The 22,719-nt window shown below is 56.7% G+C and overlaps 2 protein-coding genes across 4 annotated transcripts in view; both read right to left on the bottom strand.

Annotated features, from left to right (window-relative positions):
* Positions 1-4,939, bottom strand: part of ZNF512B (zinc finger protein 512B) — a 29,987-nt gene extending 25,048 nt beyond the window's left edge. For 2 of the 3 annotated variants that reach the window (XM_059480900.1, XM_059480899.1), the window contains exon 1: positions 903-1,091. In XM_059480900.1, the coding sequence (XP_059336883.1) occupies positions 903-1,023 (121 nt within the window). In that variant the 5' untranslated portion in view covers positions 1,024-1,091. Of the gene's footprint in view, positions 1-902; positions 1,092-4,873 lie in introns of those variants that run through there. The other variant, XM_059480898.1, reaches the window with a different exon arrangement.
* An 8,987-nt stretch (positions 4,940-13,926) lies between these two features.
* On the bottom strand, positions 13,927-21,785 carry SAMD10 (sterile alpha motif domain containing 10). The gene is made up of 5 exons (XM_059481030.1): positions 21,716-21,785; positions 19,313-19,509; positions 15,715-15,883; positions 14,267-14,407; positions 13,927-13,991 (listed from the first exon to the last, which is right to left on the bottom strand). The coding sequence occupies exons 1-5, from the start codon at positions 21,783-21,785 to the stop codon at positions 13,927-13,929; spliced, it is 642 nt and encodes a 213-aa protein (XP_059337013.1).
* Between the last annotated feature and the right edge of the window lie 934 nt (positions 21,786-22,719).

Genomic DNA, 22,719 nt, shown 5'->3' with positions numbered 1-22,719 from the left:
GCCCCAGCTCCCTGCTCCCTGCCTTGCACCCTCAGCTCTAGGCTAGCCATTGTCTGTCCTAGCAAGGCTGGAGATGCCCCTCTGGAAGGCAATGCCAGCGCCCCTGCAAATGAGGTGCTGATAAGACGTGACATAGGAAAAAGCAGTCTCCTGAACACAGGCGTGTTCATATTGCGGACAGCTGGAGTTCATTCCCTTTAGCAATAACTTATCCTCCTCTGTTTGCAATTATGACTTTAATCCCCTCAAGGTAACAGTGGCATCTGGGAAACATTTAGGGCACACGCATTTCCCCACAAAGCCACTGATTTTGGAAGCCCCATCTGAGCTGCATCGCTGGGGTCCAACCCTCCCCAGGGGTGCAGGTAGCAAGGTAAAGGCAGTGGGACCCTCTCTCATAGAGGGGATCTGTCCAGCATAAAGAGACAGGAGGAAAAATCTCCTTGGGCCTGGAGATTCCTGGATAGAGAAATCAGCCATCCATCAGCGTGACAGCCCTTAGTGTGAGGGTCCCCTGGGGCTTGTACGCCAGCAAGCCTCCATCCCGGGGGCCGCGACACGGGAGGCAGCAGATGGCCTGAACTCATTTAAGCCTTTCCATCCTTTGATGTAGCACTTAGCTACCAACACGATAAATGGGCGGTGAGACACCCATCTCGTTAAGCCAGACACACGCCTCTCGGAAGGGAGAGACCATCTCCATCCCTCCCCTCCTGCTCCCAGCAACCAGCTCTCAGAGCTGGGGCTTTTTGGCCAGCACAGCCCTCACTGGTGAGTCAAAGTGAGGAGCAGACACATCGAGACCCAGGCACTTGTTTTGGCAGCCACCCCTCAGCTCCTGCCTCTGGGCTAATCCTCTCTGCCCCATCCACCTCCACTGAAAGGATAAATCAGCTCCTTACCCAGCTTGGGCAGCTCTGCCGGTGGGTTTATCCTCGTCTCTGTCCTGCTTTCTTTGCTGGCAGTGGGTTTGTTAGAGCCTGCAGTTTTCCTTCCACCTTTACAGGTATAGGAATCCGCCATCTCTGAAAGAAGCAGGGGAGGCGTTAAAATTCACTCCTCGGAGCTGGGAACAACACATGGTGAGAGCAAGGAGAGCTGCTGGGGAGGGAGGGAGGGAAATGAGAAAACCATCACGCAGCTTCAAGATTCCCACAAAGAGAAGAAACGGGACGTGCTTCCGAGTATTTGTTCTACAGTTGAGGAACGCCACAGGCATGGCTGGAAAGCTGCTTTCATTACAGCCTGGCTTCCCCTTCACATACAATGGCAAAGACTTTATTAAAAATTATGGGCTGGCTTTGCCCAGAGAAGGAGTGAATAAATGGCTTTTCCTCTTCGTTTATTTCTCCGCTTTCATTTAAGACACCAAAAGCAAAAAAAAAAAAAAAAGTGAGTTTTAATGAACAGATGTAATGATAAATTTCCAATTTTCCTTATTAATGGGAAACTGTTATAAACTGAGAATTGTTAATGTTATCTGAATTTTTCGTATTAATAATTCAATTTGGCTTCTCTATAAATAATGAACATCAGGAATTATCGCACAAGGCCCACTCTCACTCCTGATGGAAGTGGGCAGTAGGACACCCCTCCATTCAGCAGTGCCAAGAGGAAGCCCACGGCATGACTGGCTCTGCCTCCGGCTTCAAGTTCCTTCTTCCCCTCCCGACAGCACAAGCAAAGGCACATCTGAGGATGGGGACTGTTCTGGGAGATGGATATGGAGATCCATATATGGATTTGGGGAAAAGAAGTCCTCCATGCCTCCACAATGAGAACATCAGGCCCCTGGGAAAAGATTCCTTGGACCACCATGGCCTTGAGATCTTGGCTGGGACGGGATGCTGATGTTCACCCATGTGTTTTTTAAAACACGGATTTGACTCATCACCTGCAATTCCTCCCACATGTTTAGCATCATTTAACTTAAAGGAGCTGATTCCAAAAAGCATCCACACTCACCCTGTCTATCCTCATGCCCAGAGGATGGAGGAGCATCTCCTGTGTGGCCAGATTGCCAGCCATGCCACCAACATATGGGACAGGAGGGTCCAGCCGTCCTTTCTGAGGTGTCCCCAGGGACTTTCCGTGTAGGATCAGGGACTTTCCATGTGGGATGCAGCCCACATGCTCCAAGAGCTGGCAAAAGCTTCCAGCATGTGATTGGCTGGTGACACATATGTGGTGGTTGTTTGCATGGGCACAAAGGTTAATCGGATCAAGTGAGAAATTCCAGCTTGCCAACTGGTTCTGTGGCATTTGGTGCTGAACATGGGGATCGCTGATTCAACTAATTTGGGCTCTTTTGGTGGGAGAGCTGGGTAGGAGTTTGTAGCCTGCCTGACAGCAGCTCCTTTCTGGAGCAGGCACAGAGAGGGGTCCCTGTGGTTCCTTCCCAAATCGCTGCTCCACTCCCATTAGTGTGGACACTGCTACTGTCCCCAGTCCTCCAGGGATAAAAGTGCCAGTCCCCTTCCTTTCCATGCTGGGTCCTGGCACCTCTGAGCAACCCTCACTCAAGCTGCTCAAAGGAAAAAGGGGAAAAAAAAACTCACGAAAAACCAGTGAAGTGAAAGCTGAAGACAAGATTTCTGTGCTTACAATGGGGTGAAAACCGAGGGGAAATCCACACAACTGACACCTCTATCCAGCCAGGGCTAGTGCCAAAATGCCATGGGGGATGGAGCACAGAACCTCCCTGCCTGCCTCGCTGGCCAGCTCGAGGTGACACGCAAAGAGTGACAGCCAGGACAGACCCTGTTGACAACTCTGGTGCTCTCCTCCTGCACCTCATGACACAGCACACCAGTGAGCACCCTCCCACCTCTCCCTTCCCAAAACATCCAAAGTGCCCAGCTCAGCCCTGCTCCAGCAGCTGGACACCTCTCATCCCCCTGAACACATCTGTCCCCTCAAAGGAATCCTCTCTGCCCAGCTTAAGAGGTTCTGAATCTTCTGTTTTTCCACACCAAATACTCCTTTGCATTTTTCCCATTATTTTTTAACCAAATGAAAAATAAAAATCTCATAAACCTGTCAGCAAGAGCCAAAATCCACTCCTTGGCCACTGAAACAACCCCAGGGATCACAGAGGAATTGTCCAGGAGCCACAGGGCAAAAATCAGCCCATTGTGGGGGTTTCTGGTAATGTTCAAACTTCTCACTCATTTTTGAGTAACACACACTGAAAATAGGCAACAGCCTGTGCTCTTCCACACTTTCCTTAAGGTTTTGTTGAAAACTCTTTTGCAACTCGTAATGGGAAGAGAAGGCATCCACAGGTTCTGGTCATGAGCCAGGGGTGGGATGTGGTGTGGGAAGGCTGGGCCGGGGAACATCTTATGAGGTCTCCAGCTCTTTCCAGGTAACTTTTTAGAACTTTGTGGCAACATTTTTGAAACATCTCACTCCAGCTCCAGGGAAAAAAGCTCCTGTGAATGCAGGCACCGAAACGTGATGAGTGAAGGCCAAGCTGGTATTGCTGGGAACAAGGGTAAGGAGGAAACTCATGGCTGTGGGAAGGGGAAAGTGACATTTGGGAATCAAAGACACTGTTCCCAAGCCACTGGCAGCACTGTGCAGCAGGAAATTTGGCAGAGAATGGGAAAGGGGAAATAATACCATGCAGAAATGCCTGCTCATTAATTTGGATAAGGCCTGAAGGAGCATGTATGCAGCCAGGATGGCTGCGACCCTCTCACAACGTCCTTACCAGCAGAAAGTCACCTGCAGACCATGACCACAAGTTTTCCTGACGGGATTCCCACCTCAGTCCCATCCCTACGGATGGACTTTGCTGCATGACAACTGCCTGGTCACCTGTCAATCTTCTCCACCTATCATCAATAATTTACCAACAGAGGCACCGAACACCAAAAGCCAAGGGAGCTGCCTGTCCCAGGACAAGCCGTGTGCCAGCACAGATGATGGATGCCAAAGGGCACTGCCATCCCTGTCGCTGTCAGAGGAGCTGTGCTCCCTCCCATGAACTCCTGGCAGAACCGGAGATGCTGGGAAAAACTTGCAGGGAATAAAGACAAGGCAGCGGAGGGAGAGGCTTCCTCTCGAAGAATCGCCCTCGCTGGAGGTTTCCCCGGGAGGGAAGCACGTGGCGGATGAAGCCCTGCGAGCCGCTGCATCCCTGGGCACGGCAGGCAGCCGGGCAGCCCCGGAGGGACACGGCGCATCCCGCCGCTGTCACCCAAACCGAGTGACACCCACCGAGGGAGAGCCTCAGCAGAGGCCGCACACCCCGCTCCTGCCGCACATGGCTCTGGCCAGGCGCAGACGAGGCTTTTGAGGGTGTAAAGTTTCTGTTCGAGGCGCGTTATCCCGTCCCTCCCCTCTCCGTCCCCGGGCACTGACATGAAGAAGGGAGAAGCGCCCGCACATGCCTGGCAGACAATGAGCCCGCACGGAGCCGCGGGCACTGGGGTGCCCCCTGTCCCGGGGGTCAGCGGGTGCGGGGAGCTCTGCCCGCTGCCGCTGTCACCTCCTGGGCGCGGGGAGCTCTGCCCTGCCCGCTGCCGCTGTCACCTCCCGGGCAGGGGAACCTCTGTCCTGTCACCTCCCGGCCCGGCCGAGCCGCCCGCGTCCCCTCGCTTCCCCTCCCCGCTGTCACCCCGCGGGCAGCGCCGCCCGGGCCTGTCACCCCGCGGGCCCGCGCCCCATCCCCGGGAGGCGGCCGGGGCTTCCCCGCGGGCCGGGCCCGGCAGCGAGGGGACGGAGGGCCCGGCCCGGCCCGGCCGCGCTCCGGGAGGGGAAGAGCGAGCGGCAAAATGGCGACGCGGCGGCGGGCGGAGCGGAGCGGAGCGGGGCGCGGGGGTCCCCGCCGCGGGGCCGGGCGGGCCGGGGGCCGCTCGGTGCTTACCTCGGCGGGCCGGGCCGCGGTGCGGGGCGCGCAGGGCCGGCACCCCCCGGCCGGCCAGGCGGTGCCGCCCGCCGCCCCCGGGCCGCCGTGCGGGGCTCCCGGCGCGCCCACACCCGCGGCGGCGCCGCGCTCCGCTGCCGCGCTCCCGCCCGCCCCTCGCCGCCGCCGCCGCCGCCGCCGCCGCCGCCGCCGCCGCGGCTCATGCGCGCTCCCCGCCCCGCCCGGCCCGGCCCGGCCCGCCCCGCGCCCCTCACCGCCGCCACCGGGCCGCTCCGGCCTCGCCTGGTTTCGGGACCGGCACCGGGATCGGCACCGGGAGGACGGGCGGGGGCGCCGCCCCGGGAGGGCGGGACGGGGCAGCGCCCCCCGCACCGGGCTGACCTGGGCAGGTGCGGCCGGAGCCCGGTGCGGGCAGGGCTGCGCTGCGCTGCCTCCGCGGGATGCGGGATGCGGGATGCGGGCAGGGTGCCGAGCTGCCCTCCGCACCTCCGGGCTGTCTGGCCTCTGTCACACCCCGGGGTGCGGGCACCGTGTCCTGCCCTCCGTCCTGTCCTGCCCTCCAGGGTGCAGGCGCTGAGTGTCCTGCCTGTCATCTTGCCGTCCAGGTCGGAGGCAGGACACCTTTCCCTTTACTCTATGTCCTGCCCATCTTCCTACCTCCCAAGGTGTTGGCAGTGTCCTGTATGTCATTGCTCTCTCCGGGGTGTCCTGTTCATCATCCTGCCTGCAAAGGTGCGGGTAGGATGCCCTCCCCATCCATCAACACATCAAAACCCAGGGTGCTCCAGGTCCCCTTGTAAAGCCACCCCAGCCCCTGGGAATGATGCTGCGTGCGAGCCTGTTGCAATGTCCATGGGGCAATTTCCCAGCTTCCAGGCTTGGGATGTCACCCCTGCAGAGCCTGTGGCACCTGGGGAGGGGCTGCAGGGCACAGCCAGCCTTGATTACCGGCTGCAGGAATGCATAGCCACACCAGCATCCAGCAGTAGCCCAGAAATTAGGGAAAATCATATTAATTTTGCCAGGTGAGAGCAGAACCCAGAGCAATCACTGTTAGGGCCACCCTCTCTGCCATTGCCAGTGCGTGATCCTGCCGGGCGCTGGGAGGCCCTGTGGCACAGTTGTGCAAAAAAAAAAAGCCCAACCCAAGCCGGGAGTTTCCCCGCGGTTTTCCCCTCTTTGTCTCCATTGCGGGGAAAAGAGCTTAATTAACGTCTGCAGAGAGCAGGGAAATCTCGGTGTAATTGCTAGGTATGATTATCGGTGGAGCGGAGGGTGCTCAGCAGGGTGGGAGGGACAGGCACAGCCCACCTTCTTTGTATAAAATGAGGCATATCCGAGGCGGGCTCACTTCCCAGGCAGGGAGCTGCCTCCGGGAGAGCTGGGGTGGCTCTCGGGCAGCTCCACGTGCTCGCTGAGACCAGGCAGCGCCTTCAGCACCTTCGAGGTCCCCTCCTCGCAGTAAACATTGCCCATCGCTCATCCTGGCAGCTGTTCCATGTGTGCAAAGGTGCCACCATGTCCATTTTCTGCACCCACAAAGGGCAGATTTGCATCTCCAGGAGGGGATGAAGATGAGGGGAGATAGGGAGTTTGGCCATGCTGGGTTAGACAGGGGCAAGGAGAGCAGGCAGCTACTGGCTGGGTGAGGAACAAACCCCTGAAATTATGCAATAGAAAGGCACCCACTGTTGTTATTTTCAGGCTCTGCTGAGCAGAGCGGGCCAAGGGATGGACTTGAAAAGAGCAGCAAATGTTAAGCAGATGCTGAGGAGGGCTTTGTTTCACAGGCAGAGCTGTGCTGGGAAAGGCAAGAGGAGGAGGAGGAGGAGGAAGAGCAACAGGGGCAGCGGTGCTGCCTTCCTCCATGTGCTCACAGGAAACCATCACATCCCCTCTTGCGCGGTAACTTTCCTGCAGAGGTGGATTGTGGATCAGAGCTCATCCTTGCAGACCAGCACGATGCTGTGGAGGGGTGCACGTCGTTATTCCCCAGTGCTCTAGCCCCCTGGTCACTGCTCCCACTGTCCCCACTGTTCCCACCACCCGAGGCAGGAGGAGGCCAAGGAGCAGCAGCCAGGCACACACTGCAGCTGTGGATGCTGGAGAAGGTGCTTGGCAGCAGGGATGAAACAGCCCAAGCCATTGAACATGGAAATTAAATTGATACGGACCCCAGGAAGAGGTGATGAGGGAAAAAACAATTACATAGCCTGTATCAGCGAGGTGCTGCCACCCTCCATGCAGTCCTGACATTGCTTCTCCAGCCTCTCGTGCTGGTGCTGAGCAGATCTCCCTGGAGCTGTCCTGTGCCTGCCAGATGCAGCCAGCACAGCGACCTCCACCCAAACCCAGCAGCAATTTGGGTATCCCCTACAAGGGTCAGTTCTGGCTTGTAAAGATACCTGGCCAAGAGTTTAAAACTCTACAAATGTGAAAACCGCCCTTTGCGGAAAGGCAGGAAATAATCTGGTTTTCTGAATGGGATCTAGAGGCAGGAAAATGCCCCTTGCCCAGAATGAGCCTGACTGATGAGGCAATTGCACTTTAAAAAGTAACTTAAAAGCACATTTTAGAATCACAGTTAGACACCTTCCACTACACCAGACTGCTCCGAGCCCCGTCCAGCCTGGCCTGGAACACTTCCAGAGATGGGGCAGCTACAGCTTCTCTGGGCAGCCTGTGCCAATGTCTGATCCAGGGGCTGCAGCAGCATCCTTCAGACCCTAAAGTCTGTTAGAATGAAACATATGCTGAGTCTGCAGAGCCTCTTTCCCATGTCACTGCTCTGGAGACATCCCAAAAACTCCCACTAATGGCTGTGCAGGGCCAGCATCTCCACTGGTGGGATGGTGAGATGCTTAATGGAACTGGGAGCACTGGGAGCACTGGGAGCCCACATCTGCTGAGCCTTGTGCACCAGGCACAGAGACGGGTGAGGGAAAGGCCATGACTGATGCCCAGACCCAGGATGGGAGACTCTGCATTCTCTGTCTCCCAAGGCTTTATCCTGGGATAAAGGATCCCAGCCGGCTGCTGCACCCCCTTTATCCTTGGAGTGGCAGGGGGACAAAGCCCCTTGGAGCAGCCACATGCTCACACATCCTCGGGACAGGCTGTGCAGAGGCTGAAAGAGAGTGATTCCCGAACAAAGAGGGATTTGCAGCTGGTTTGTGCTGCAGCATCCGGGGCAGCCCCAGCCTCCTCCCAGCCCGGGCCGCTGATTGGAAACCCGAGCCTGCCATCACTCCCACAGCCAGGAATTATGCTGATGGATTTTTTATTATTTTTCTCCCCCTCCCTGTGCTTGAATGCACTCAGCAAATATAAGCAAAAGGGAAAAAAAAATAAAAAAAAGAAGAGCGAGAGAAAATCCAAACAGATTCAATTTTAGATATGGCGACAAAGCCAAATGGTTGCAGTGCAAAGAGGGAAGGCTAAGGGGGAAAAGCTCCTGCCTCAAGGAGGAGCTGGAGCTGTAAAGCTGCCAGCAGCCCTAAGACTGCTTTTTATAATTTACAGGGTTGTGGTGACATAGGGGGCATGTCCCATGGGGATCCATCAGCCCCATAGACGCAGTGGGAGCTGTGGGGATGCAGCTGGTGATGAAGTTATGTGGCTTCATCAAATCCTTCCCAGTTTTAGAAAGTGCCTCCTCTGATGGGAAGTGAAGAGGCTAATTTTCTGTGGGGGTGTGAAGGATTTTCCTGGAGGCCTCAGTAACAGCCTGTGCAAATGTGCTGCTTGGGAATGTTGTGCCAAAACCAAACCCCAAACCTGCATTTCCAAAAAAGGCCCAAGTGAAATGCTGTGGATGTTCAGCTTGGCTTTGCAGCAAACCTACTGCATCCAGGGAAGAGCCCTGGTGGGGGAACAGCCCTTGTCAACCCAAATGACAATTGTTTTGGATCAATTCTTTATCTCAGTCCTGCTGCCTTCCCTGGGCTGCCCAACTCCCAACACTTGCTGCCTTCTCTCTGGTGGCTTCCAGCCTGGGGATGCTGCCTCTCCCTTACTCCAGCTTTGCCAGATGGTCCCATGTGCCACCAACCCTGCACCTGGCACTGCTGCAAACCTGGGACCCCCCCGGTGGAAGCAGCAGCACTGTAGCTGCGTCTGCACCCACCCCTCTCCATCCTTGTCTCAGTGAAATCTCCACAGCCATACCCACACCCACTTCTCTCTATCCTTCCTGCCTCTGTGCCATGCCCACAGTCCCTGGGAGTGTTCCTGGCTCTGGGGAAGCAGAGTGTTCAGAGGGCATCCAGCAGCCGAGAATGAGGACCAAAAATGAAGGAAGTAATACAGGGGAACAAAATGAAATGAAGCAATTATCCCTGCTCTGATACTTTCTAATTAAGGAAAGTGTCACCCTTATTAAGAGGCCATTAATTCATTGTCATAAGTCACCACCAGTGCAAGTACCAAAAACGTGCCTGGGCCATGGGGAGTGAGCAGCTTCCCCTCCTCCCTGCACCACAGGCTGCAGCCCTGAGGGAGAGCTGCTGCTCGGGGCTGCTCATGGATTCCTGCAGGAAATGCCCTGTCCCACACCCGGGGCTGTGCTTTGGTGTGCTCTGCGATGTAGCTCAGCCTATCCCAAGCAGGATTAACCCATCCATCTCCACCTGTGACTGCACACTCTGCCCTGTGGGCTCCAAACGGATTTGTGCAAAGCATGTGCTGAGTTCTCAGCAGAGATCAGCTCCTGGCTGCTCTGGGGGACCAAGCCACCAAAGAGCTGCCCAAATGTCTCCAGCCCTGCCAAGCCAGCATTTCCTCCTGCATCACCTCCCATTAACAGCCAGCTCTGTCTTGGCAGCCTCTCATTACGTATTCTGCATGGAGGGCACCACATCAGCTTAATTAACAAGGTAAGAAAAACGGGACCTTTGAGGAAATCTTAATTATATTATCCATCTCACCCTGAGTGGCACCTGATCCATCCCAACACTGTTTTCAAGTTCATTAGCAATAAATCAAGATTGATTAGTCCTGGATGTGCAGCAAGAACATACCAGAGCAGAAGACTTCTGCTGCCATTGCTGCAGGACTCTGTGTGTGTGTTCCCAAGCCCTGTCGTGTCCTCCAGCACCAGGCAGTGGGATGGGGAGCAGGGCTGTGGATGAGGCAGAGGGAGCTGTGCCAGAGCTGGGATGTGGCTGTTGGAGCATCCCAGGAGTGGCTGTTTCACTGTGCCCCTGCCACATGCTGGCACTTCACTCTTCCCTGGGATGCTCTGACTTGGGGCAGCACCCAGGCAGCCCTTCCAGGGATGAGGCAGCCGCAGCTACTCTGGGCAGCCTGTGCCAGTGCCTCACCTCTTTCACAGGGAAGAATTTCTTCCTAATATCCAACCTAACCCTGGCTTCTGCTGGTTTAAAGCCATTCCCCCTTGTCCTGTCACTTCAGGCTCTTGTTCAAAGTAATTCAGCTCATTTAGGCATTGAAAGTGGCTCTAAGATCTCACCAGAACCTTCTCTTTTCCAGGTTTATCAACCCCAGATTTCTCAGCCTGTCTTCATTGCAGCAGTGCTCCAGCCCTTGGAGCACCTTTGGGTTCATATTCTGGACTCACTCCAGCAGCTCCACAACCTTCTGAGGTTGGCATCCCCAGAACTCGAAGCAGTGCTGCATGTGGGGTCCCTCCTGAGCAGAGAAGGGAAGGACAAACCCCTCTCCCTGCTGCCATGGTGCTGGGGATGCAGCCCAGGGCAGGGTTGGCTCACTGGGCTGCCAGCACTTGTTGCTCATGTCAAGCTGCCCCAATGCCTTGGGGTGGTTTGTAATCCTCCCTGTGCCCTGGTGGGATGATGGGTCCTAATTAGATGGAGAATGCAAACCTCTGGGGACAGACATTCCAATTTAAACCAGCTGCACCTCAGCAGAGCCAGGGGCAGGCACTGTCACCTCTGTGCCCAGCATTCCGTGTCCTCCCACCCCGCTCAGCCAGGGACAGCACAGGTTGTGAATTCCAGCACGCACTGTTAATGTCAGCACCCACTGTGAATTTCAGGGTTGGAGGGAAGGGGAGCATTCCCTGCATCAGAGCCACAATCAGCAGCGCTTCAGAGCGGGAGGTGTTTACATCATCAAGCTCAGTAATTACTCAGACAAATTTGCATGCATTTTCTATGGGCATTTCTGCTGGCTTTTTTATTTTCTGCTTGAAAACCTTGCTGGAATCTGCAAACTGCCTCTGCCACTGGGAGGGAGTTGCTGGATTGTTCCTTTCTAAGAAGGTGCTGAACATAACTCCTGATGCTGGTGACACATTGGCTCTCTTATTCAAAAGATTTTCCACCAAATAAAATGGCAAAAAAATCTATCAGAGCCAGGAGTTGTGTGGCCATTGCCTGCCCCTGTGCCCCAGTGGTGCTGCCTGTATCCTCCTGCCTGCTGCAGGGGACTGACTGATGCTTGCTGGTGTTTTCTGTTTACTTTAATTGTTGTCTGGTTTTAATATTGCATGAATTGATTCATCTGTGTTTCATTGTCGGCCCTGTTTGTTTTGGGGCAGTGCCTGGAATATCACTGGCAGATAAGTGCTGGACAAATAGAAGGTATTTTTCTTGCTCGGCCAAAGATGAGGAGTGACCAAACTATGCCTCAGTCTGAGAGGATCCTGAGCAGCATCTGCCCCCAGTTCCCAGGGTCCTGGTGCAATACTCACCACCCCAAATTCTCACTCATGAGGAGGACTGTCCTTCCTTTGATCCACCATGCAGATGCATTTTGCTGTATGCCCAGTGCTACAGAAGTCAAAACCCTGTCAGGGCTGTCCTGGATGCATTCCTGCTGCCTTGGGCAGAGTCCTGGGTGTCCCTTGGACAAGCCATGGGCATTAGGTGGCACCAGACACTGCCAGAGCAGTAGTTCAGAGCCAGTCTGCCAAGATGCTCTGCTCTCACTATCACCACCCTCATCAGAGCAAAGACAGAGCAGGGGACTGGGGGCAGGACAGCATCGTCCTGCCAGCCCTGGGAACATTTTTTCACACTGCTCCTCCACCTCATCCTGTGCTGGTGGGTCTCAGAAAGATACCCAAACAGGGATCATGTCTGGGGCTTTGGCTGAGTGCAATAGGTCAGGTTTCTGCTTTCTTCTGTGCCTCCTTTCTTCCATGCTGAGGGGCTGGAGAGAGCCAGAACATCCTCAGGAGCACAACAAAGGGCAGCCAGGCTTTGGGGCAGGATCTGGGGAAAACCCTTCCTTTTCCAGAGGGTCCAGGGCAGCCCCAGCACTGTTCTGTGCACCCCAGCTGCATTCCAGGCCAGATCTCCACCAGCTCACTGCATGAGCCCAGCTGGAGCCTGGAGAAGGCATTTCCCCCGTGCAGCTCCCAGGCTCTGGAGAGAAGCTCAGCGTCTCCCTCTAACGATGTGCACACACCTGCAGTGTTCTGCTCTTTGGGCTTCTGGCCCTTCATCACCCCACAGCTCCCCCTGCCTCCCCACAGCTCCCACTGTCCCACCAGGACACAAACAAACCCCATCAGGGCAAGATGGGCTTTTTCCTGGCTTCTTTTTCTTTGTCTTTAAACTCAGTAAATTCTCCGAGCTCTGTTGCTCGTGAGTCTCTGGTGAGGTGAGAAGAGCAAATTTTGCTGCATATTAGAAAAGGTCAGTGTGGAATGAGGAGGAAATTCTAATTCCTGTGTTCTGGGGTACACACAGCAAAGACCTGGAGCTGCTTCCCTGCAGACAGAGCTGAGGGTCACAGACCCCTGACCCACAGGCAGAGAGGGAAGATGTTCAGCCTTGCATGGAGGGATTTAGGGCTGTAGACATCTCCTGGGAATCCCCAGGAAGGACTGGAAGGACCAAACTCACAGGGCAGGTTCAGGTATGGGAAGAGTCAGAAGATCAGTGAGTTAAAATAACAGTCTCTAATTTATTACCAGCAGAGAAGCAGGCAGGAGGGTGCCCAGCCAGGGAGCACCGTGACCTGCCTCCACATCCCAGTGCCCCAGGGGGTTTGGGGCTGCTATTTTTGGACCCCCACGACCCACAGCCCTACCCTCATCACTTGAGGTGGAATGTGGGGAGGTGACAGCATCCACCCTGGCCCAAAATCCTGATTTACACATGGATTTTCCTTATCTACCCACAAGGGCAATCTGTAGCTCTGTATGGGAGAGTTTGGGAGATGGGGACCTGACAGCAAACACTTTGACTGTAATGATGGTGAAGGTCATCAGGAAGGTGATGGCACCATCACCAGCCCTTGGCAGGAGGTCAGCACAGGAACCTGCCAATGCCTGGATGAGCACAGCTCTGAGAGCTGGCGGGACCATGGAGCAGAGCAGGACCAGGATGGGAGCTGGGGCACCCAGTGTTCCCCCAGCCCCACAACCACCCAGCAGCACCCCAGCCTGCTGCCCCCAGCCCTGCATGGGCTCTCCCTCTGCCTGCTGATGAAGGATGAGCTCTTGGCACAGCTTCCTCCCAGCCGTGGCACCCTCCTGGTGCATCCAGCCTGCTTTCACTTGCAGATTTTCCAGCTCTGATGACTCAGCTCCCTTTTTAACTCACCAAGTGGAGCTGGGTGCTGGGGTCTTGGCCCCGCTGTGAATTTTTTGGCTGGTTGTATCATCTTATTTGCTACCGATAACGTCACCTCCCCGGCCACTGGAAGGCAGCCCAGTCTGATGAGGAAACCAAAGCTCCCTAAATAAGCTCCAAGGCATGGACACGATTTGCTGGGTGCTGGGATGTTGCCCAAGTGCATAATGCTTCAGTGTCCTGCACATGGCTCCAAGCTGTCCCTGGAATCACAGCATTCCCTTTCTCCACAGTGCTGAGCCCTGCCTTTTGCCATCTCCTTTTTTCCATCTCTTTCCCTGTGAACCGTCAGGCTCAGGTGGATGGAAGTTCATCATCTGTCCCAGCAGCTGGTTTGCTGATTTTCCTCCAGCCAAGAGCCGTGTCTGCTGGAAGAAACCTTCCACCCCTGCACAGGAATGTGTTCCTTTAAAAGAAAGAGAAGGAAGAAGCAGGAGAGGAGCCCTGGAGTGTCTGGGAAGCTGTCTCTTCTTATTCCAAGCGTGTGGCTCAGGTCTCGTATCGGCGATGCACAGCCCATCCCAGCGGAGCTCGGTTCACAGTGTTGGTGCAATCTGCCAAACAGACGGATCAGCTAGGAGACATTTCCAAAAGAAGCTGGAACAAGGTGGGAGAGGAAGGAATAAACAGCCTGCAGGGTGGCACGTCGCAGCTCACCCACCACCATCCCCAGAGAATCTCTTCCCTTCCATGCACAGGGCCACTGATGGATTTTGGGCTGTGTGTGGCAGCCTGGCCCTGCGCATCCCAACTCCCCCTGTGCTCCCTGAATGGCCCCACAACCCATCCCTGTGCCACAGCCAGCTCTGGGCTACCCTATAGGCCCTACCTTGGCTGAGCAGCTGCAGGTTCCGCACCTCCTCGCGCACCTGGAGCTGCAGGACCTGCTGCAGGAGCTCCTGGCGCTGCGCCTCCAGCGCGATCCCCATGCGCTGCAGCTTCTCCCCGTTCAGCCGCAGCAGCGCCCGGCCTGCAAACACCGAGTGGCTCAGTGCCCCACCAGCCCAAAGAGGGGGGGATGATCCCAGGAAAGGTCAGCACAAAGGAGAACCCATCAGCATGAAGGATTGAGGAGGGAGTGCTCTCTCACTGCCTGCATAGTGCGTGGAGGGACAGGAGGGAGGGGGAAGGACTGGCAGGGGATAGGGTTAAACTGGGTGTTGGGAAATAATTCATCCCTGTGAGGGCGGTGAGGCCCTGGCACAGGTTGCCCCATCCTTGGAGGTGTCCAAGACCAGGCTGGAGAAGGCTTAGAGAAACCTGTTCTAGCAGAAGGTGTCCCTGCCCATGGCAAGGGTGTGGAACGAGATGAGCTTTCAGGTCCCTTCCGTTCTGGTTTGTGACCTCCCTTTCAGAGAGCGCCGGGTGGCAGCTCATGTCCCCAGCCTCTGCCAGGTATCAGCAGCACAATCCTGTAACCCATCCCCGCAGGCAGCAGCTTTTTATTCTCTGCTCCACCTCCCAGATGAGGAGATGTTTTCTGAGCACAGGGTTCCCACACAGGGCTGCTGGTCCTGGGGCAATGAATAGGGGTGCCCATCACAATGCATTAGTGCTCCAGTCCCCACCGAGCCACTTCCCTCCAGTCTGGGGCTATTACAGGAGGGATTTTAAACCAGCTTTTGTCCTTGCTTTACAGCATACACTCACTAATTCTGCCTTTGTTGCCTGAGCAAGGGCTGGCTGAGCTTTTGCATTAGGATTTCTCATCTCCCCCAGGCAGCTCCTGCCCTCACTTCCCTGCCACCGTCCCCTGGCCCTGGCAGAGCTCAGTCTGGCTTTGAACATATTGAAGTTGGGCTGGAATGATGCTCTTACACAGAGGTCAAAGCCACTGTCCCCAGGGAGCAAAGGGGAGGGAGCAGATCCTAGAGGTGAGTCTGCTTGATTGGGAGTTGGATTTGGACCTCGACAAAGACCTTTGAAACTTGGACTCCAACTGGGCAGAGATTTTTCTCTTCTGCAAAAATTTTTTAGTATTTAAAAAAAATTAATAATACTATTATTGTATTAACTAGGTGATGAGAAGACTCTTCCCTGTCTTATAAACCAATTTAATAAAGAATCTCCAGCCTGTCCTGGAGCTCACCCTGTTGGCAGATGCCTCCTGCCCAGCCTGGGTCAGTGTCACTGTGTCCCCTGCTCTCACCCTGGCTGCATCTCATGGGGAGAGGGGACAGAAATGGGGGGCACGTCCATCTTCTGAACCCTCAATGTCCAAACAGCCATTCCCAGGAGCACATGCTAATGGCAAATGGTCTAGAGGGCACTCTGTACCTGTGATGGCGTGGTGGGAGAACGCCTCGACGTAGATGAGATAATTGTGTGGGCAGTGCTTCTTCAGCCATTTGCACACATCCTGCTGGGTCCACAGCACCACTGGCTTGACCAGGCTGCCCAGCGTGGGGCTGGTGTGGTAGATGCCATAGTGGTCACAACCACGGACCTGAGGGAGTGGGAGGGGAGAGTGTTAGTGGGAGTCAATCCTGGGAGGAGGAAAACAGAAATCAGTGCATGGGGATGGGGGAGATGCTGGCTGGCTGCATAGGATTGTGGTGACGCTGGCAGACTTTGGCTCCACACCCTCTGGAGTTTCTAGGCTCACCCTGAAACCAGAGGAACCAGTAAGGGAGGCACAGAGAGTGGGGATGGGAGGTCAAGTTGATTGTCCTGCCGTATATAGACCCAACACCTTAAACTTCCCAGGCCTCCTGCTGCAGGACCCAACTCCCCTCCCCTACATATTATCCAGCCCAGCAGAACATTGCACAGGCTCAGGAGATGTCCTGGGGTCCTCAGGGTCCCCATCTCACCAGGCAGAGATGGGCATTTGCTGGAAGCTCTCAGTGGGGATGCAGCCAGTGAGATCCTGGAGGAGAGTAGGAACTGGTGCAAAGACATCCCCACCAGATGTTGGTGCTGGTGCAAACTCATCCCCACCAGAATTCCCCAGGAAAGCAGCCAGCAGCCAGCCTGTGCCCTGGAGTAGGAAGGACTCTCCCTTTCTCTCCCTCTCAACCCCCTCAACCCTGAGCTGACTGGTCACAACAAGGTCCTGCAGCCTTGCAGGTGTCCAAGGCCACCTCTGAATCCTACAGTTGTTCCTGGGGTGCTGCTGTGCTCAGAGACACCCAGGATAAAGCAGGGCCACAGTCCCCAGCACCCCAGTGTGCCCTGGCCACCTCCAGCACCTGCTGAGCTGTGCCAAGCACAGTACCAAGCTATGCCCACAGGGAGAGGGGGCTTCTCTGGCAGCATCCCTCCACCCCACCTTCCCTCCCTCCAGCTGTCTGCTGCACTGGCCAGTCTCATTCTGAGCCACCCAGTGTCACCCTGAGCCACTTGGCAGCTCCATTTTCTCTCCCCCATCACAGCCACTCTGGCCTCACAAGGTTGTTGCAGCCTGGACTTATACAGAGCAAATCACATATCTTGAGCTGTGGCTGCCCAGGGAGCAAGGCTGCTTCTCCTAGGGCATCTTCCAGGCTGGCGGGGAAATGGGCTGGAGGATGCAGGAACTCCCCTTTCTCTGCTTTTAGCACCCAGGAAAGATTGGTGAGCTCTCCACTGCTGCTGATGCTGAGACTCCATCCTTGAGCAGCACCAGCAAACATTGCTGCTCCAAAGCATTCACTTGTGCCCAAGATGCTGGGACTGTCCTGGGCTGGATCACAGCAAATTGGGGTGGAAAAGGCATCCCTGCTTCCCACAACAGAAGGAAATTGGACTGCCAGGGCTCACCCATGGCCCAGGCACGGCGGGGACAGGGCAGGAATAGCAGCTGATGCACGGGAAAGGTCGGCAACGTGTGGCCCACGGTGTGCCAACACCGACCTCTGCCTGTGAACGCTGGCTAATTAAGCATGTCTAATAGAGGAGCGGGATAATTAGTGTAAGAGGGACTCCAGACATCCCGCAGTCACTGAAACTACTGGCACATTCCTGAGGGATGCTGCAGAGGAGGCAGTGGAGGGCAGCTGGGCTGGATGTGCTCCCTGCCCCGTGCCAGGCATTGCCACGGAGCATGGCCAGCCTGCTGGGGCTGCTGCCTGTGCCCAGGGGAGCCTTTGAGCTTGGAAAGGAACTGTTCCTCAAGCAGAGCTCGTTGGGAACATCCAAGCAAGAGGGAAGAAGGCAAAGTTGGGAGGCTGTGCGTTAATAAGCAAGGAGTCCGTCTCCAAATGATGGAAAATCCAATAGACAATACCCAGGATTCAGTTTCTGAACCAGACCCTCACCTTTGGGGGACAACCCGGCTCCAGCAGACACATCCCTGCCTGCGGGAGCAGCCCCAGCCCACGTCGGCTGCGGCTCCTTCACACTCGGCTGAGCGCGCCCGAGTGTGCCGTGGGGACGAGGAGGAGGAGGAGGAGGAGGAGGCGGCGATTTGCTCTGCATTCACTAACGAGCGATGATGAGAAGCGGAGGGGCTGGGGGGAATAACAACCATCTTCCCGGGAGCTTCCCGCGGGCTTCCCACAGCTATTATCCAACTAACCCTCCGAGGCACGGGGGAAGAGGTGACAAACAAGCGGCAATTTCCCTGGGCACGCACACGGCTGCACGCACATCGCTCATCACACACCGCCTGCACCGGGGACCGTCCCAGCATCCCCAAAGCCCGCGCTGCCTGCTCGGCGTGCATCCCCCCTCCCCATGGAGGGTCCCCAAGTGAGCCCAGAGGGGCAGGGGAGGTGTAAAGGGACCGTGGGTTTGTTTTCCAGCCGGCTGAGCCGCGCTGTCTCTCTGATGAACTCTCAGCCGTGAATATCGAGCGCCGGTGTGGAGGAGAGCAGGCAGGAAGGCTGGGAGGCTGCTCTGGCAAGAAGGCAGGAGTGGCTGGGGGAACCGGGGGCACTGCAAGGAGCAACTTGTATCTCCTCCCTTCGCTCTGGCATTTTTCTTTGCTTATGGCAAATTAAGAGCCTTTCATTAAATCCTCCTGGGCAGCACATAGAGGTGGAGGAGGAGAACCATGATAAGCCGCAGCTGGCAGCTGGAGGGTTGCTGGTGTGTCCCCATTCAGGAGCCACCTGGAGGTGATGGGACAGTGCCACCAGCACATGGGACATTGTCTGTCCTGGAGCTGCTGCTCCTGAGAGCATCACGACCATACCCATCCCTGTGGGGTCCCTGCTCCCTTCTGAAGCCAAACCAGACAGGAGGCCCTGTGATACAAAAGCATCTCCATGCTGGCAGCTGGATTTGGATTTGGATTTCCCCTCTTTTCTTTCCAGCATTCACAGTCTGGATGTGCCACTCTGAACCTGATTCCCAGGGTGTTAAGGAGGGGCTGGGAAGCAGCAGGAGCTACCTGCAGGGATGATATTCCTTCCTATGTCTGTGCAGCAGTGAAGGGAGGGAAATCTTTGGCTCACAGCCTCCATAGTACGATAAAATCAAATTGTCATAGTACAACAAAATCCATAGTACAATAAAATAAAATTGTCAAATTTCAGGAAGACGATGGTCCAAACCTGGCTAAGAGACACACGCAAGTGATTTTAAGGCATTATAAGGATTTTGGTCCTGGCATACTTAATGCAAAATGGTTTTAAGTCCCATCTGCAGGTGGGAGGGCAGGTGATGCACAGAGGGGAGGTGACACAGAGAGCTCACCCCAGCACAGCACGAGGCCTGGTGAAAACACATGATGATGTTTACATGTCACTATAACTAAACACCCAGCAATCACGAGGACTTCAAGCAAAGCACGATCTGAAGGCCTGATCCTGCAGGGACAGGGGATACTCCTGCACGGGGTCTGGCACACACTGTGTTCCCTGGGCACACCCAGGGGATGTGGGTACCTGCAGGGGTCTGGCAGACACAAGGAGCTGTGTTCCCTGGGCACACCCGGGGTGTGTGTGGGTACCTGCGAGCCCTCGGTGCCCGGCTGCCGCAGGAGTTTGACGGTGCGCCCGGGGCCGTCGGGGCGCTGGCTGCGGCCGTCGTGCCAGGTGAGGCTGCTGCCCGCGGCGCGCTGCAGGCGGTAGCTCAGGTTCTCGGCCGACACCGTGTGCTCCAGGAGGCTGCGGCAGAAGCTGAAGTGAGCAGAGGCGGCAGCGGCGGCTGCAGAGGGAAGGGGGGTGAGAGACGGCCGTGGTGCCCATCCATCCCACTCCGGGGCACCCAAAAGTGCCTTTTCTACCCTTTTTCTACTCGGGCTGTGGGCCCTTCTCTCCAAAAACTCCCCGTTCCTGCCTTCCTTCCCCATTGCCAAGAAGAAAATCCACCAGCCCAGGAACGCCAGCTGGCGCTGGGATCCAGCAGGCGCCCGACGAGATGTTTGCCCACACAAACCCCTCACGAGCGACGCTTGTTTTGACACCCGCCAGCCGAGCAGACACAGGACCTGCAGCTGATCCCCAACACGTGGTGAGAACCTCCTGCTTGTCACTGCCACCCTGCCGGGACAGGGACCGGGAGGAGGCCCAGGGCAGCTGCATCCCATGGCCCAGGCTGGCAGCAAACAGCCACCACCGAGGGAAGGGGAGCAGAGAATGCAGGCAGTTCCCCCAGCACAGGCCATGGGTACCTGGGGACAGCTACATGGCCAAACACACACCAGCCCTTCAATAACGACCACAAACAGACATTTACCCACAACAAGTGCTTTTTGTCCCTTATTCATAGAATCATAGGATATCCTGATTTGGATGGGACCCAGAAAGGTCATTAAAATCCAATTCCTTGTGTTTTAACAAGCTGGGGGTGTTGGGGTTACAATGAGGTTGCAAAGCTTTCCTTTGAGGGGGGCTGAAGGGCCCCAGCTGGCACAGGAGGAGGGTGAGTGGGTATTAGGGGCTCACGCTCTGGCTGCTCCGGATAAAAGCCAGACAGCTTGACATAAGCAGCTCTGATCTGCAGAGGCAAAGACTGGAGCATCCCCCAGCTCACCTGCTCCCACCACAGGGAGCCAGGCAAGTCATGAACCACCCCTAAGAGCAGAGCAGCACCCAAAGGAGACCCATTTCCAGGACAAACCACTCTGGGAGAGCAGAAGGGCTGGAGAAATCCTGATGCAGCTCATTTTCTTAATTAGCAGGTTTTACGAGGGAAGAGGTTTCAAAGAGCCCATTCAAGTACACCTTTGTGCAATAGGAGAACAACTGACCAAAAAAAAGTCAAAATAGAGAAAAAAAGGGTTGTCCCAGGATACCCAGACCACATCACACAGTGCTGTTTCTTAAACACACCCAGCAGGAAGCATTGCCATGGGGAAGCTGAGGCAGGGGACCTGTCTGATGGCTGGGGAAGTGATTTTAGAGAAAACAAGGTGGAGGGAGATCCATGGAGAGGCTCAGTGGGGAACAGAGGCAGGACTGGTAGGGGTGGTCTCTGTGCCTGTCCTGGGTGACTTCCAGCAGTCTCAGACACCCTGGGCCTGTCGGGTGAGGACCAGAGCGGGCTGTGCTCCCTCCAGCCTGGGATGTCTGAGGTGCCACTGTGCTGTCCCTGTCACCCTGAGCACTGCAGCTGTGCTGGGACACCTCTGAGCTGGAACCTGCCCATCCCACTGGGTGCTGTGGCAGATATAAACCTGGCAGGTCTGGAGGGGTTGCTGCCCGAATTGTGTCCTTCAGCTGTGCCAGGGCTTGCTACAGGAAGCGGAGGGAAGGAGGATCTGGCCATCAGCAGGACCCAAATCCATAGGGAGCCATGGAGCAGCTGCCTCCAGCAGCAGGACATGGGCATCTCTGCTCCTGCAGCAAACTCTGATGGAGGCAACCCCAGGAGTGGGAGCAGATGGGAAAGAGGGGTGAAAGTGGGAAGGAAAAACGAACCAGGAAGAAAGGCAGCTCTGGGAGCTCTGGGGGCATGGCTGTGCATGGGAGCAGGCAGTGGCTGCTCTGCAGCCCAGAGGCCCTGGCTCCAGCAGCTCCTCCACAGTCTCAGTTTCCCCAGCCCAGCCCTTGCATCCCAACTTTCCAATCACCTGGCAGCACCTGACATGGGACGGTAGGGAGTGAGAGCAGGGCATGCGGGAGCGTTTTGGAGCAAGGAAAGGATGGGGACAGAGGAGCCCCGTGTCAGGACAGCCCTGGGCTGGCTCCATGCAGGGACAAGGGGGTGACATCCAGCACTGGCTCTTCTTTCCATGCCCTGCACAGGGAGCAGCCACAGCATCCCCAGGAGCAACCAGCCGCCCTCCATCCCCTCCGCCCCTCTCCGCCAAGCCTGCGGCTGTGCCCTCCCGCCAGGAACGCTCACGCAGCATCTCCCCCCAGGCCCGCCGGCCCCACAGCCCCCCGGCCATGCCCTGAAGAGCCCTCACCTGGCTCGGGTGGTCCCTGCGAGCTGCGGATGGTGGAGACGCAGCAGAGGGATGGCCGGCCCTGCTGCATCTCGGCGTGAGGAGGGATGCGCGTGAGCGCTCGGCACCGCTGTCACGAGTGCGGCTCCATCCCTGCCTCCCCTCATACCTCGTCCACACCTGACTGATTCCCCCGAGCGCCTCCCTCCCGCTGCTCTGAGCCCCGGCTGCACGCTCAGCCCCGCTCCGGGCGGCCAGAGCCGCTCGCACACGGACAGGGGGTGAATGACACCGACACCCCCTCCCCGCTGCCCCGGGGGCGTCTGAGCCGGGGGATGCTCGGTGCTTTCCTCTCCTGCTCCCGTCTAATCCCGCGGCAGGGCCAGCTGGCACTGGGGTGGGCAGGGAGCCTGGGGGGCCGCTGCAGGGGACACTGACCCCCCGGGCATCAAAGCGCACAAGCGAGCCATGGCACGAGTGTGGCAGCGTCGGAGCACCGCTGGCTGAGGGCGGCCGGGTGAAGGAGGAAAGAGAAGGAGCCTGGTGAGGAACAGCCTTAAGGGGAAGGGGCCGTAGGGCTCGGTGTGTGCTGCACCTGCTCCTGACAGAGCTCTCATGGCCATGGTCGTGTTGGGGTCCCGGCAGAAGTGGGGGTCCCACAGAGCAGAGGCTGTGCTGGACCCTGACACGGGAACGCAGAACCTCCAGGCTGGCTGAGCCTGAGCTGGAGTGGGCAGGGGAGAGCTCAGCTCAGCTCCCCAAACAGCCACTGTGACCCCACTATTCCGAGTCCCTGCCAGCTGGTCTCGGCTCCCTGTGCCCCTCTGCCTGTCCCCGTGAGTGACACCCACTGCCTGCTGGCCGGGGGAATCGCTGCCGGCTTGTTTCCATGGATCTTTGATCCATTTTGGGCACCTCTCCAGCCTGGCAGGAGGGGGAGGCCAGGTCCAGGTCACCGCAGGGGGACTGGCAGCGGTGGGACAGGGACAGCCTCTGCTCCCTCCCGTCCCCTCCCGTCCCCGGCG

This window comes from Ammospiza nelsoni, chromosome 12 (assembly GCF_027579445.1).
Source record: "Ammospiza nelsoni isolate bAmmNel1 chromosome 12, bAmmNel1.pri, whole genome shotgun sequence".
Classification (NCBI taxonomy): domain Eukaryota; kingdom Metazoa; phylum Chordata; class Aves; order Passeriformes; family Passerellidae; genus Ammospiza; species Ammospiza nelsoni.
The sequence above is the reverse complement of the archived record's forward strand: the minus strand, read 5'-3'. Positions and strand labels throughout refer to the sequence as shown.

Coding starts and splice junctions, on each gene's coding strand:
- SAMD10 (XM_059481030.1), bottom strand. CDS start 21,785: ATGCAGCAGGGCCGGCCATCCCTCTGCTGCGTCTCCACCATCCGCAGC. Junction 15,884..19,312: donor CGGGCACCGAGGGCTCGCAG/GTACCCACACAC, acceptor CCACTCCCTCAG/GTCCGTGGTTGTGACCACTA. Junction 14,408..15,714: donor CTCCCACCACGCCATCACAG/GTACAGAGTGCC, acceptor CGGTGTTTGCAG/GCCGGGCGCTGCTGCGGCTG.